Source organism: Hyperolius riggenbachi, chromosome 6 (assembly GCF_040937935.1).
Source record: "Hyperolius riggenbachi isolate aHypRig1 chromosome 6, aHypRig1.pri, whole genome shotgun sequence".
NCBI lineage: Eukaryota > Metazoa > Chordata > Amphibia > Anura > Hyperoliidae > Hyperolius > Hyperolius riggenbachi.
Window position 1 is genome coordinate 370,426,763 of NC_090651.1, and position 14,844 is coordinate 370,441,606.

The following is a 14,844-nucleotide window of genomic DNA, read 5'->3' on the forward strand; positions in this document are numbered from 1 at the left end:
ATAGGAGGGTCTGCTTCTGTATACAGGGAAATGTTTGCACATGGATGGGAGGGGCTGCTTCTGTATACAGGGAAATGTTTGCACATGATTGGGAGGGGCGGCTTCTGTATACAGGAAATCTTTTGCACATGGATGGGAGGGGCTGCTTCTGTATACAGGAACTCTTTTGCACATGGATGGGAGGGGCTGTTATCATACACATTGAAATCTTTTGCACATGGATGGGAGGTTGTCTTGTGGATGATGCTGCTTTGGCGCCTACCATTGCAGTCATTCATCTGTCCCCATTGCCCCAAATGGCATATTATTCTTTGTTCTTGTTCCATGACTTTAGTTGAACTTTTAATAACTCCAAATGAAACATGGGTGCACACATTTCTTTGACAGAGATCTTTGTCTTTCAGGGTGACTCTGGGGGACCCCTGAGCTGCCAGAAGGCTGATGGAGCCTGGGAGGTCCATGGAGTGGTCAGCTTTGGATATGAGTTTGGATGTAACTACTACAAGAAGCCTTCGGTCTTCACTCGCATCTCTGCCTACATCAGCTGGATTGACTCGGTAAGAACCGGACACTACGGCCTGAGGTGGCTTCAGGTCTATGTGCTGATGATAGCCCGAGGTGAGGGAGGGCTTCCCGCTGCTGTTTGTTCCTTCTGCTCCCCCTTCTTGTGCTGCCCCCTCACCTGCCCCTAAAAATGGTCCTGGAAGGCCACAGAGCCAGGGGCCCCCCTCAGGCTTCTCCCTTTGAGTTCCCCCCCTGTGGCTGCATCTCTTGCAGGGGCTATTGTCATGCCCCTGCACACAAGCTGTGATTGCTCTGTAATGGTGGGTATACACGGCACGTTTATGCGCCGGAACTGAGCCGCTGGCTCGATGTCGGCGCGTCCCCGCTTGTCCGCGCGTGCACTTCCTTATCTGCGGCTGCTCTTCGTTTCTTCCATTGTCCGCCCATGTGGATTGAGCGCGGTATCGATCCGGAGCGGTGATCGGAAACGTCGGATATTATCAATCGAGCCATCAGCGGCTCGATTGATAATATAAAACGAGCCGTGTATGCCTAGCATTAGTTGAGGCCTCACCTCCCTAATCACTGATAACTGATCATGGCTGTCAGATTCATGACTTCAGACTGATTGAAGGGTAGGAGAAAGAAGTGAGCAGGCAGCTGAAGTTCTAAATATCTATAGACTGGTGTTGTAGTTCTCTTACTTCACAAATACTTTTTCTTATTATATTTAATCTCTTGCATGATTGCCATGTCAATAGTGTTCTATTAAGTCAGGGGTCTCAAACTCGCGGCCCGCGGGCCATTTGCGGCCCGCGATACAATATTTTGTGGCCCCAAGGCCCCAGAGCTTGTAGGGGCCCCCAGTGGCTACAAGAGGAAAAAAAAATTTTTCAAATCGGCCTTATAGTTTTTGAGAAAATCGATTTTAAAGTTGCAAAGGAAAAAAATACACATTTAAAAACCCGCCGACTTTAATGGTTAATAGCAAATCCACCTTAAATGCTAGAAACCCTAAATTTGCAGGATATGTTAAGGAGATCATTAGGAATAAGAGGAAAAAACAATTTTTCAAAAAGACCTTATAGTTTTTGAGAAAATCGATTTTAAAGTTTCGAAGGAAAATAGTATACTTTTAAATGCGGTAAATGTCACTTTTAGTAGCAAGCCTAACGGTAGTGTAATTTTACATGTATCAAAAGAAAGAGCAATACATTTCCTGACAGAGTTTCCAGGGGGTCCATACGCAGCCGCAGCGCTTTGGCCAGGTATCGCTATACAGCCGTAATATGGCTGTATGAAGATTCCTGGCATTTTTTCCTATTTTCCCAATTTTTTTTTTTATGTTTAGAGTGGGCGGGCAGAGGCGGCGATCCGCCGCGATTGACGTCAGGAGGGGCAGAGCTGAAGCTGAAAGCTCTGCCCCTTCCAGGAAATGCCGGCGGATTGCCCCCGGGGCAATTTGGGGGCTCTGCAGCCCTCGTTTTGCGGCGGGGACACGTGAACTCCCTTATGCGGCCCAGCCTCATCCTGACTTTGCCTCCTGCGGCCCCCGGGTAAATTGAGTTTGAGACCCCTGTATTAAGTAATTGTAAAAAAAAAACAAAAAAAAACTATGCCCACTAACACTTTTCTTTCTTTTTTTATTTTTCAGACAATCGCAGCTAACTAACAGCACTGTGTACAGTACGCTCCTTATCTGGATTATGGATTGTCTGCTAACAGCAAATTAACAATGATGTTTATTAAAAAAAACTGTAAAGCACTAAAACAGCTCTCTTGATTGATGATTCATTAAAGGCAATGGTATTATTGTAGGTATGGCCAGCTTGCAGCTGCAGGCTGCTGAGGAAATGGTGCTATTTGCATATGGATAGGAGGGGCTGCTATCATACATGGATGGGAGGGGCTGGTATCATACATGGATGGGAGGGGCTGCTATCATACAAGGATGGGAGGGGCTGGTATCATACATGAATGGGAGGGGCTGCTATCATACATGGATGGGAGGGGCTGCTATCATACATGAATGGGAGGGGCTGCTTCCATATACAGGAAATATTTTGCACATGGATGGGAGGTGCTGCTACCATACATGGATGGGAGGGACGGCTTCCCTACTCAAGAAATAATTTGCACAGGGATGGGAGGTGCACAGCTATTTTAAAGGACTTACGAGGCGAAATAGTAAAAAAAAAGTTAAATACCTGCATGAAATATCCGTGCCGTTCCACCGGGTCCCCGCAGCTCAATGTGCCCCCCAGGCCGCTCCCGACCCCACAGCCCGGGTCGGGTTCTCCTTCCTCCACTAAGATGGCCGCCGGAGCTGGCCGCGGCTGCGCAGTCCGCATATGCGCGAGTGCGGCTGCGCAGCTCTAGGGCCTCCCCCCGATCCACGCTATAGGCCGTCTCCTGTTGCATGGATCGGATGGAAGGCCCTAGAGCTCCGCAGCCGCACTCACGCATATGCGTACTGCGCAGCCGTGGCCAGCTCCGGCGGCCATCTTAGTGGAGGAAGGAGAGCCCGACCCGGGCTGTGGGGTCAGGACCGGCCCGGGGGGGCACATTGAGCTGCGGGGACCCGGCGGAACGACACGGAGGGCACGGACGGCGCCCTTCGTGCATTGATATTTCATGCAGGTATTTAACTTTTTTTGACTATTTCGCCTCGTAAGTCCTTTAAGGTCTCTCCAGAGATGTTCAAGTGGATTCAAGTCTGGGCTCTGGCTGGGACACTCAAGGATATTAACAGAGTTGTCCTGAAGCCACTCCTTTAATATTCTGGCTGTGTGCTTAGGGTCATCCTGAAAGATGAACTGTTGTCCCAGTTTGAGTTCAGGAGCCCTTCAAATCAGGTTTTCATCCAGGATGTCTCTTAACATTGCTACAGTCATCTTTCCTTTTATTCCGACTAGTCGCCCATGCCCAGTATCTGCCGCTGAAAAAACCTTCCCACAGCATGATGCTGCCACCACCATGCTTTACTGTAGGGATGGTGTTGGCCTGGTGATGAGCAGTGCCTGGTTTTCTCAAAGCGTGACCCTTGGTATTCACACCAAAAAGTTCAATATTTGTCTCATCAAATCAGAGAATTTTGTTTCTCATGGTCTGAGAGTTCTTCGGGTGCATTTTAGCAAACTCCAGGCAGGCTGCTATGTGCTTTTTACTAAGGAGTAGCTTCCGTCTGGCCTCTCTACCATAAAGGCCTGATTGGTGTACTGCTATAGAATCGATCAATCAATGGCTGAAATCGACCAGTGTATGGGCCCCTTAAGAGTAGGTTCACACTTATTTTAAAAAGCGTATCCGTGGCTCAGTTTTTTTGGCACAGATCAAAAACAGAGTCATGGATACCAATGTTAAAAACTGCAGCTCTCTTCACTCAAATTAAAAACGGATCCGTGCGCGTTCCGGGGGATCCGTGTCGAAAACCTGAACAGGCGGTCCGGATTTGCATGATTTTCACGGACCCTGGATACACGGAGAGGTAGTGAAAATCAATAGTAAAACCGATCCCCCTCTACACAGGCAGCTTTGGACACAGATACGGCCGCCATGCTGGAGGTGGTAGCAGCCAGGACGGGGATGACAGTGGGCGATGATGAGAGGGGTCGTGTCCCCCCTCCCTCACCTTGTTCCCCCATCCCCGTTCACCCTCCAGTTACTTGCGCTAAAGTCGTTATAATGTATGTAGGCAGTGAGCGGGTAAGCTTACCTTCATTACTTCCTCATCTCACCGCGTCATTTCCTGCAATGCCGCCCTCCGAAGTATAGAGGGCAGCATTGCAGGAAGTCAAACGGCAAGCAGAAGAAGTAAAGAAGGTAAGCTTCCCCGCTCGCTGCCTACATACATTATAACGACTTTAGCACAAGTAGCTTGAGGGGAAACAGGAATGGGGGACCAAGGTAAGGGGAGGGCGACCCCCCCTCACCGCGGCCTGCTCTCATCCTCGTCCTGGCTGCTACACCCTCCAGCCTGGTGGTCCCCTCCCCCCACGGCTGGGCATACGTTTCCACAGACAGGAAACAGGTGCTGAAAAAATGCATTTTTTAGGAAAAAACGGGGGAGAAAAAAAAAAGTTTCGAAAAACGGATCAGTTTGAAATGGATCCGATCTACAAGCAGACCAGTGTGGCCCTAGCCTTACACCAGGCACTGCTGTGGAGCTGCTTGCTGGTCTAAAGGATTGGAATCTGATCATATCGACATTCCTTCCACAGACTGCCCATAGACAGCTCAATGTAGACCTACCACCACTTCTACCCCAGCAGAGGCGTATCTAGGCAATATAGCGCCCATGGCAAACATTGAGATTGCGCCCCCCCCCAAGTAGTCACATGCCTCCAGATAATCAAGTAGTCACTGCCTCCAATTACATTTTTAATTAGTAGTTTTTATTAAGAAGTTACACACCTCCAGATGCAATAATTCAGTAACCAGGTGCCTCACAATAAGCATTACAGTCAGGGGCATCAAGATCAAATAATTAGGTAGCCAAGTGCGGCAAAAGTTAGATTGTAAGCTCCTCTTGCACAGCCAGCCCGATCCCCTCCTCCCCACACAAGGTATACCTGCACCCCTGTAACAGAATTAGCAAATGCATTGCAGAGGACAAATGATTCCGATGATAAATCACAACTAAATGATATCCCTGTGATGGTAAATTAGATGAGACAACAGAGTCTAACAGCATCTAATTCTGGATATCCTGCTACTGTAACATCATCACTTCACTAATGCCAAACATTGCTTCATACAAGAGTCCCAGAAATCAGCCTCCTGTGATGTAAAGAAAACCAGCCTATATTGAGCAGAATAATAAAACGTGATTCTGTAATATTATACATTGTTATTATACCACCAAAAGTGTGGATGGAATCACATAAGCAAATTGCAATGATAGCAAGAGGCCCTGTAGTGACATGTAACAGAGTGCAGTAAAGAGGCCCTGTAGTGACATATAGCAGAATGCAGTAAAGAGGCCCTGTAGTGACATATAGCAGAATGCTGTAAAGAGGCCCTATAGTGACATGTAGCAGAGTGCAGTAAAGAGACCCTGTGGTGACAAATAGCAGAATGCAGTAAAGAGGCCCTGTGGTGACATATAGCAGAGTGCAGTAAAAAAGGCCCTGTAGTGACATATAGCAGAATGCAGTAAATAGGCCCTGTAGTGACATATAGCAGAATGCAGTAAAGAGGCCCTGTAGTGACATATAGCAGAATGCAGTAAAGAGGCCCTGTAGTGACATATAGCAGAATGCAGTAAAGAGGCCCTGTAGTGACATGTAGCAGAGTGCAGTAAAGAGGCCCTGTAGTGACATATAGCAGAATGCAGTAAAGAGGCCCTGTAGTGACATATAGCAGAGTGCAGTAAAGAGACCCTGTAGTGACATGTAGCAGAGTGCAGTAAAGAGGCCCTGTAGTGACATATAGCAGAATGTAGTAAAGATGCCCTGTAGTGACATATAGCAGAAAGCAGTAAAAAGGGCCCTGTAGTGACATATAGCAGAATGCAGTAAAGAGGCCCTGTAGTGACATATAGGAGAATGCAGTAAAGAGGCCCTGTAGTGACATGTAGCAGAGTGCAGTAAAGAGGCCCTGTAGTGACATATAGCAGAAAGCAGTAAAAAGGGCCCTGTAGTGACATATAGCAGAAAGCAGTAAAAAGGGCCCTGTAGTGACATATAGCAGAATGCAGTAAAGAGGCCCTGTAGTGACATGTAGCAGAATGCAGTAAATAGGCCCTGTAGTGACATATAGGAGAATGCAGTAAAGAGGCCCTGTAGTGACATGTAGCAGAGTGCAGTAAAGAGGCCCTGTAGTGACATATAGCAAAAAGCAGTAAAAAGGGCCCTGTAGTGACATATAGGAGAATGCAGTAAAGAGGCCCTGTAGTGACATGTAGCAGAGTGCAGTAAAGAGGCCCTGTAGTGACATATAGCAGAAAGCAGTAAAAAGGGCCCTGTAGTGACATATAGCAGAAAGCAGTAAAAAGGGCCCTGTAGTGACATATAGCAGAATGCAGTAAAGAGGTCCTGTGGTGACATATAGCAGAATGCAGTAAAGAGGCCCTGTAGTGACATATAGTAGAATGCAGTAAAGAGGCCCTGTAGTGACATATAGTAGAATGCAGTAAAGAGGTCCTGTAGTGACATATAGTAGAATGCAGTAAAGATGTCCTGTGGTGACATATAGCAGAGTGCAGTAAAGAGGTCCTGTGGTGACATATAGCAGAATGCAGTAAAGAGGTCCTGTGGTGACATATAGCAGAATGCAGTAAAGAGGTCCTGTGGTGACATATAGCAGAATGCAGTAAAGAGGTCCTGTAGTGACATATAGCAGAATGCAGTAAAGAGGTCCTGTGGTGACATATAGCAGAATGCAGTAAAGAGGCACTGTAGTGACATATAGCAGAATGCAGTAAAGAGGCCCTGTAGTGACATGTAGCACAATGCAGTAAAGAGGCCCTTGTAGTGACATATAGCAGAATGCAGTAAAGAGGTCCTGTGGTGACATATAGCAGAATGCAGTAAAGAGGCCCTGTATTGACATATAGCAGAATGCAGTAAAGAGGCCTTGTGGTGACATATAGCAGAAAGAAGTAAAGAGGCCCTGAGACTTGCAAAAGGAGGAGGGATGAAGTGCTCACCTCTACCACATTCCCGGCTCTCTGTTCCTGGACCGGAGTTAGATTTTCGCCACCTCCGCATCTTGTGCCTCCCTCCCATGGTAGATGCCTCCGGTCTTCCGCGCCCCCGCCCGCCGGCTCTCTGTCCCTGCTGTCAGTCAGACTTTAGTTTAGTAGCAAGAGGCGAGACAGAGAGGGCGCACACTTCCCGCCCGGTGCGCTTCAAATGCAGGAAGTAGTTGATGACGTCACTTCCGCATGTGACGCGACGGGTGTATGGAGTGCGCCCTCTCTGTCTCGCCTCTTGCCGCTAAACTAAAGTCTGAAAGCAGGGACAGAGAGCCGGCGGGTGGGGGCGCGGGAGACCGGAGGGATCTAGCATGGATGGGAGGGAGGGCTGGGAAGCACAAGATGCGAAAGTGGCGAATAGCATATCCCCCATGGAAAGGAACGAGGGGGGGGGGGGCGCGGGGGACCGGAGGCATAGTGATAGTGGAAAGAGCGGCAAGGATGCGTAGGTGGCAGGCAGCATGGGGGCAGGCATGGCACCCATGGTGTGCTGGCGCCCATGGCACTAGCCATGCCTGCACCCCTCTAGATCCGCCACTGTACCCCAGATCAATCAAAATCTTATGTCAAGTCCAATCGATAATTTCAACTGGTTTAAGACAAAAAATTATCTACCGTAAATTACAATCATACCAGCACTTTGGGGCCTATATTTCTAGCAGATTCGATCTGAGGGATCAAATCTACCAGGAAAATTGATGACAGCTTCCCCAATCTCGCCCTGTGAGCTCTCTTGTGGGTGTGTGTGACAGTATTACTATTCACATATTTATGATCTGTTATCTGGGCATCAGGGCTGACGATCAGTGCAATCTGTAATCTGTCCCTGTCCTGTCTTCCTGTCTGATGATCAAGGAATTAGAACATACCTCCCAACTTTTTGAGATATGAAAGAGGGACACTTAAGCCACCCCCCTGCCACACCTCTAATCCTGCCCCCCACGAGGGCTGTGCCGAAGCAGAGAGAGGCTCCAGCCTCTGGGCGCAGTGTAGGAGGGGGAGGGCGGGGCCGAGGCAGAGGCGAGAGAGGCTCCAGCCTCAGGGCGCAGTGTAGGGTGGGGGAAGGTCCGGGCTGAGGCAGAGGCGAGAGAGGCTCCAGCCTCAGGATGCAGTGTAGGAGGGGGCACACAACTCACTCAGCTATCATTCCCCTATTGGGTTTGAAGCAGAGAGGAGAAAAAGGTGATAGGTGTTAGGGGCCCCTGGGGCAGCTCTTAGTGTAATAGTAATCAGTGTGTGATGACTAGGGTGGGAGGGATGGAGGGGCACTTTGGTGTCTCAGCCTTGGGTGCTGAAGGACCTTGTCCCATCTCTGCCCCCAACACACCCCTTGTCACGCATACCATAAAGATTTTAAAAGAAAAACATGTTTTATAATTCAAACTACACTGATCCTTTCTACCCTGGTTCATTCTCCTTCATAATAACATTTGAAAATGATAAATGCGTCAATTTAAAGAACGGGAATAAAGTTTTCAGTAGAAAAATACATTTATTTACATAGATCTGAACATCAGTCCTGAAAGAGGGACAAATGAGGAAGAAAGATGGACAGAGGGACAGGGGTGCAGGCATGGCGCCTATGGTTCTGTGGCGCCCATGGCATGATCCATGCCTGCACCCCTCTAGATACGCCTCTGCCCAGTCCCTCTGTCCATCTTTCTTCCTCCTGTGTTGCGCCTCCATGCCTGCCCCGTGCCTCCCCGTCACTCAGACCTCAAATCAGATTAATTCTGTTATATGGGGAACATGGCTACTTAACCTATTTTGGTTCCTGGACGTAGTTTCTACGTCCAGGAACCATGCGCGCCACCGCGCGCCCCCACGGCCGATCGTGCGCATGCACGCGCACTCCCGGCCGCGGATTCGGTAGCCAAGGAATCAATGTATCGGGCTACGGAGCCCGATCATTGATTCCTCTCCCCCGCTGAAAAAGCGACAGCTTCTCTCGGAAGCTGCGCCTTTTCTGGCCGTTCCCTTCCCGATGTGTCACTCTAAGCGCGTGCTACGCTTAGAGTGACGTCATGTAAACAAACTCATGGCCGCCATCTTGTGGCCAAAAAGTAATACTACACCTGAAAAAAAACAAAAAAAAAACAGAATTAACACACATTTACATTATAAATCTATTGTTTACCTCCCACCCTCCCAAAAGTACCCTAATAAAATTTTTAGTATAAAAAAAAAAAAAACATTACAATAATAAAAAAAAAAACATGTAAATATTTACCTAAGGGTCTAAACTTTTTAAATATCAATGTAAAGATGAAATATTTCTATATTTTTTTTATTTTAAACTTGTAAATAGTGATAGATGCAAAATGGAAAAAATGCACCTTTATTTCCAAATAAAATATTGTCGCCATACATTGTGATAGGGACATAATTTTAACGGTGTAATAACCGGGACATATGGACAAATACAATACGTGAGTTTTAATTATGGAGGCATGTATTATTTTAAAACTATAATGGCTGAAAACTGAGAAATAATGAATTTTTCAATTTTTTTCTTATTCTTCCTGTTAAAATGCATTTACAGTAAAGTGGCTCTTAGCAAAATATACCCCCCAAAGAAAGCCTAATTGGTGGCGGAAAAAACAAGATGTAGATCAGTTCATTGTGATAAGTAGTGATAAAGTTATAGGCTAATGAATGGGAAGTGAACATTTCTCACGTGAAAACGACGGAACCTGAATGGTATGTACAGTATATAGGGCGCATGAGAAGAGATAATTTCAAAAAAGTAAATTCAGCAATATCCCAAGCCAAAAAACACAGGCAACCATAACACATGTATGCGAGTAAAAGGATGTTGTTTTTAGAGGGGAAGGGTACCTTGACTAGGGGAGGGGGTAGAGGGCGGAACAATTTCAGTGTTTGCCATAGGCTCTACATTACCTAGACACGCCCCTGGGACTGGGTTCCCAAAGAGGGACAGTTGGGAGCTATGAGTGTTGCTTTTTATAGTCCACAAAAGTGGAGGTTTACTTTAGCTCTGAACCGGCCACAGTGTGAGAAACTGAGCAGCTATTCCGTACGTGACTAAGTGAGTCTCTCTCTGTATAAACACGAAGTGCCAGTGATAAGGTTCCCTGCATAAATAGGAGCCTGGCCTCTGACAGTACACATTGCAGACATGAACCCCCTCCTAGCTGTGGTGCTGCTGGTTGCTGGAGGTAAGTGTGTATTTCAGAGGCAGCTCTGTCTATCCTTCATGTGAGTATCATAGTGGTCATCAGTGGGAAATGCTCACTGAAGCCCATCTCCAAGCCCAGATCTAATTACTTCATCTGACAGCTTCATGAACAGGGTGCCCAAATATTTTTGTCCATAAAGTTGAACTAACCGGAATCCTCAACATCAAATTGAAGTATGCTCCTGTCAGGGTTCCTGGCCAGGTGGGGTCATGGATGCAGCGAGAATGGTCGAGTGGTAGGTGCTCAGGGCCGGATTTACCATAAGGCACTGTAGACACGTGCCTACAGGCGCCTGATGATAGAAAGGCGGCTCACGTCCCTCGCTGAGCGCCTTCCTCTCTCTTTCCCTATGCAGAGTCCTGATGAGAATTTAAGGGCCCGTTCAGATTACAAATGCGGATGGCCATGCGTGCGGAACGCGTGCTGCGGACCGCAACGCGTACGAACGCACGCCATCCGCGTTTGTGTGCGTTGCGTGGCTGATCCTATCACTGAATAGGGAATGGGACAGCCGTGCGTTTTGACAAAATCTGCGTGCAGCATGCGTTCCCGGACCGCACAGGTCCAGAACGCATGTAGTATGTCGTGCGTGTCTGCTTCCTGCACGCGTTTCCAAAACGCGGCTGGAAACACGTGCAGTCTGAACGGGCCCTAAAGGTTACTCACCCAGCTCTCAGCATTCCACTGAGGAGATCTTCCTTCAGTCAGGGGCACCTTTACCTAAAACTTGGGGCCACCTCTAGCTACTTAATTTTGAGTGTACATCTGGTACTCTAATACCAAGGGGCACCTGCCGCTACATATGATGGGTAAGGGAAGTAAGGGAGAAGTGACAGCTGGGACAGCCAGCACACTTGTGGTGCAGTTCGTTGGGGGTTTGTAGGTTCATGGAGAGCAGAGTCTAGGGTGCCAGAACATCTGTGCCTATAGGCTCCTGTGAGATAAATCCGGGCCAGTAGGTGCTTTTACTATCAAAGCAGAATATTACAGAAGACTAACAGAAGAACAAAAGAACATTTGGAAAACAGATATCGATTACCATGCTGGGTTTTTAATTAAAAAGGATTTTTAAAGCCAGGTATGCCTTATTTTATTAAACAATGGCCTCAATTCACTAAGCTTATCTCCTGTCATTAATAACGTTTCTAGAGTTATCACCATGGTGATAAGGCATGTCGTATTCAGGAAACATTTTACCTCAGGCAAAGCTAAAGTTATAAGTTAACTCTTCAATCCTTAAAATAACTCCAGAATTCTAAAGTTAAAGACAGGCTGTTAATTATCTGCGTGTGAAAATAACTACAGAGGAGGTAAATTAACTACAGAGGAGGTAAATTAACTACAGAGGAGGTAACTTAAGGAATGAAGAGATAAGATAACTCTCTCACTGTGTGGAGGTAAGTTTTCTCTTGCCTTATTATCTCCAGCATGATCTTAGTGAATTGAGGCCAAAGGCCTCAATTCACTAAGCTTATCTCCTGTCTTTAATAACTCTTCTAGAGTTGTTACCATGGTGATAAGGGATGCAGTATTCAGGAAACATTTTACCTCAGGCAAACCTAAAGTTAACTCTTCTGTCTTTAAGTTAACTCTTTAATCCTTAAAATAACTCCAGAGTTAAAGACAGGCTGTTCATTAACTGCGTGTGAAAATAACTACAGAGGAGGTAACTTAATTACAGAGGAGGTAAATTAACTACAGAGGAGGTAACTTAACTACAGAGGAGGTAAATTAACTACAGAGGAGGTAAATTACCAACAGAAGAGGTAACTTAACTACAGAGGGGGTAACTTAAAGGGGAACTGAAGAGAGAGGTATATGGAGGCTGTCATGTTTATTTCCTTTTAGACAATACTAGTTGCCTGGCAGCCCTGCTGATCCTCTTCCTCTAATACTATTAGCCATAGCCCCTGAACAAGCATGCAGCAGATCAGGTGTTTCAGTGGTTCAGACTTATAAGTCTGATCTGACAAGACTAGCTGCATGCTTGTTTCTGGTTTTAATCAGATACTACTGCCTAGAAATAGACCAGCAGGGCTGCCAGGCAACTGGTATTGATTAAAAGGAAATAAACATGACAGCCTCCTTATACCTCTCTCTTCAGTTCCCCTTTAAAGAGGAACTCCAGTGAAAATAATGTAGTAAAAAAAGTGCTTCATTTTTTACCATAATTATGTATAAATGATTTAGTCAGTGTTTGCTCATTGTAAAATCTTTCCTCTCCCAGATTCACATTCTGACATTTATTACATGGAGACATTGTTACTGTGGGCAGGTTATTTAGCTGTTTCTAGCTGCTCTGGCTGTTAGACAGCTAATAACAGCTGTTTCCTGTCTCTGAACATTGTTACATTGTGGCTGTTTGCCAGGAGTACCGCGGTCTTCAGAGGTTCTTGTGGGAGGGATTTCAGCACAAAATCAGTCACACAGCGCCCCCTGATGGTCTGTTTGTGAAAATCATTGTCTTTCTCATGTAAAATGGGGTATCAGCTACTGATTGGGAAAAAGTTCAATTCTTGGTTGGAGTTTCTCTTTAAGGAATGAAGAGATAAGATAACTCTCTTACTGTGTGGAGGTAAGTTTTCTCTTGCCTTATTATCTCCAGCATGATCTTAGTGAATTGAGGCCAATGTCCCAATTCCAGTGAATATTAATTTAACCTATGTATTGAATTTGTTTACTCATTGGGAGAACAATATATACACAAGCGTATTTTGCAAGGTTCTCCTCAATTCCTCAATGCCGAAAGCCATGCAGGTCCGCAGTGATCAATAATGAGCAAAAATGTCAATATTCTTTTTGCATTCATTTTCGCGAAAACAATGTAAGATTCGACATTCAAGTGAAAATGCCCTTGAAAATAATTTTATAATACGTTTGTGATTTTTACGTTTTTGCTAATTTTTGCATTTAAAAGTAAAAATGTTTGTGGTGTTCACAAATTTTCATGTTAAAAAAAAAGTTTTTTTTTTTACACATTTTTTCACGAACTTTCACACTTCTTGTTCAGTAAGCCAGCACCTATTTAGTAGGAGACCTCGGGCAAGACTCCCTAACACTGCTACTGTCTATAGAGCGCCCCCTAGTGGCTGCAGCTCTGGTGCTTTGTGTCCACCAAGAGAAAAGTGCGATATAAATATTATTTGTCTTGTATGTCTGACATGAGAAAGAAAAATTTGTTTCTTTTGATTTTTTTCACAAATATATTCTCAAAATCAAAAATAGTATGTACGATGTGCAAATTAATTTGGCGAAAATTCTAAAGCAACACTGGTAGTGATCGAGGGACAGAATCCCACACTTGTCAGCTCTCCCCTAATGGTCACCCAACCTGCACAGTTAATGAAAGGGTTAAGAAGCTTGGAGGAGGGAGGGGGCATGCTGTTTTTTTTTTTTTTTTTTTTTTTCCAAAAAACCCTTTTCTAAGGGACATTTTTTTCTACGTCCAACTTACCACACGCTTGGAAGTGTGCACGGTCGTGAGTATCCACTCACGCGTGGTTAAAAAAAAGGTCAATTCAATTTAGAAATCGTAATTCCATATATTCTTCAATTATACATTTTATGTGAAATTCTGTGTAAGTGAAATTAGCACTTAAAGGGAACCATAGCTGAGAGGGATATGGATGTTTCCTTTTAAACAATACCAGTTGCCTGGCTCTCCTGCTGATCGCTTTGGCTGCAGTAGTGGCTGAATCACACACCTGAAGCAAGCCTGCAGCTAATCCAGTCTGACTTCAGTCAGAGCACCTGATCTGCATGCTTGTTGAGGGGCTGTGGCTGAAAGTATTAGAGACACAGGATCAGCAGGAGAGTCAGGCAACTGGTATTATTTTAAAAGAAAACATCCATATCCTTCTCAGTTTAGGTTCCCTTTAACGATCATGACTATTGGAGATAGATAAGTTCTCCGCTATTCTTCAACCTCAGAAAATGAGCCGCAGTAAGTAAATAAACTGATGTGACTGACAGCCTACAAATAAAAATGGGAGAATAAGACTCTTCAGATTGTTTTTATAATACATGGTCCTTATATATGGGTAGCACGGTGGTGTAGTGGTTAGCGCTCTCGCCTTGCAGCACTGGGTCTCCGGATTGAATCCCAGCTAGGTCAACATCTGCAAGGAGTTTGTATGTTCTCCCTGTTTCTGCGTGGGTTTCCTCCGGGCACTCCGGCTTCCTCCCACATCCCAAAAACATACAAAAAAGTTAATTGGCTTCCCCCTAAATTGGCCCTAGACTATGATACATACACTACACCATACATACATAGACATATGACTGTGGTAGGGATTCGATTATGAGCCCCTCTGAGGGACAGTTAGTGACAAGACAATATAATCTGTACAGCGCTGCGTAATATGTCGGCGCTATATAAATACTTAAATAAATAAACAAATGTATTGTGTATAATAATAAATGTATGTCTGAAGATTTGATATT

At 45.6% G+C, this 14,844-nt stretch overlaps 2 protein-coding genes across 2 annotated transcripts in view; both read left to right on the forward strand.

Moving 5' to 3' along the window:
- LOC137522284 (chymotrypsin-like elastase family member 2A) overlaps positions 1-2,275 on the forward strand; it is a 10,168-nt gene extending 7,893 nt beyond the window's left edge. The window contains exons 7-8 of the mRNA XM_068242315.1: positions 405-557; positions 2,159-2,275. Coding sequence (XP_068098416.1) covers positions 405-557; positions 2,159-2,176 — 171 coding nt within the window. The 3' untranslated portion in view covers positions 2,177-2,275. The remainder of the gene's footprint in view (positions 1-404; positions 558-2,158) is intronic.
- A 7,852-nt stretch (positions 2,276-10,127) lies between these two features.
- Positions 10,128-14,844, forward strand: part of LOC137523056 (chymotrypsin-like elastase family member 2A) — a 33,758-nt gene continuing 29,041 nt past the window's right edge. Inside the window, exon 1 of the mRNA XM_068243250.1 lies at positions 10,128-10,380. Coding sequence (XP_068099351.1) covers positions 10,341-10,380 — 40 coding nt within the window. The 5' untranslated portion in view covers positions 10,128-10,340. The remainder of the gene's footprint in view (positions 10,381-14,844) is intronic.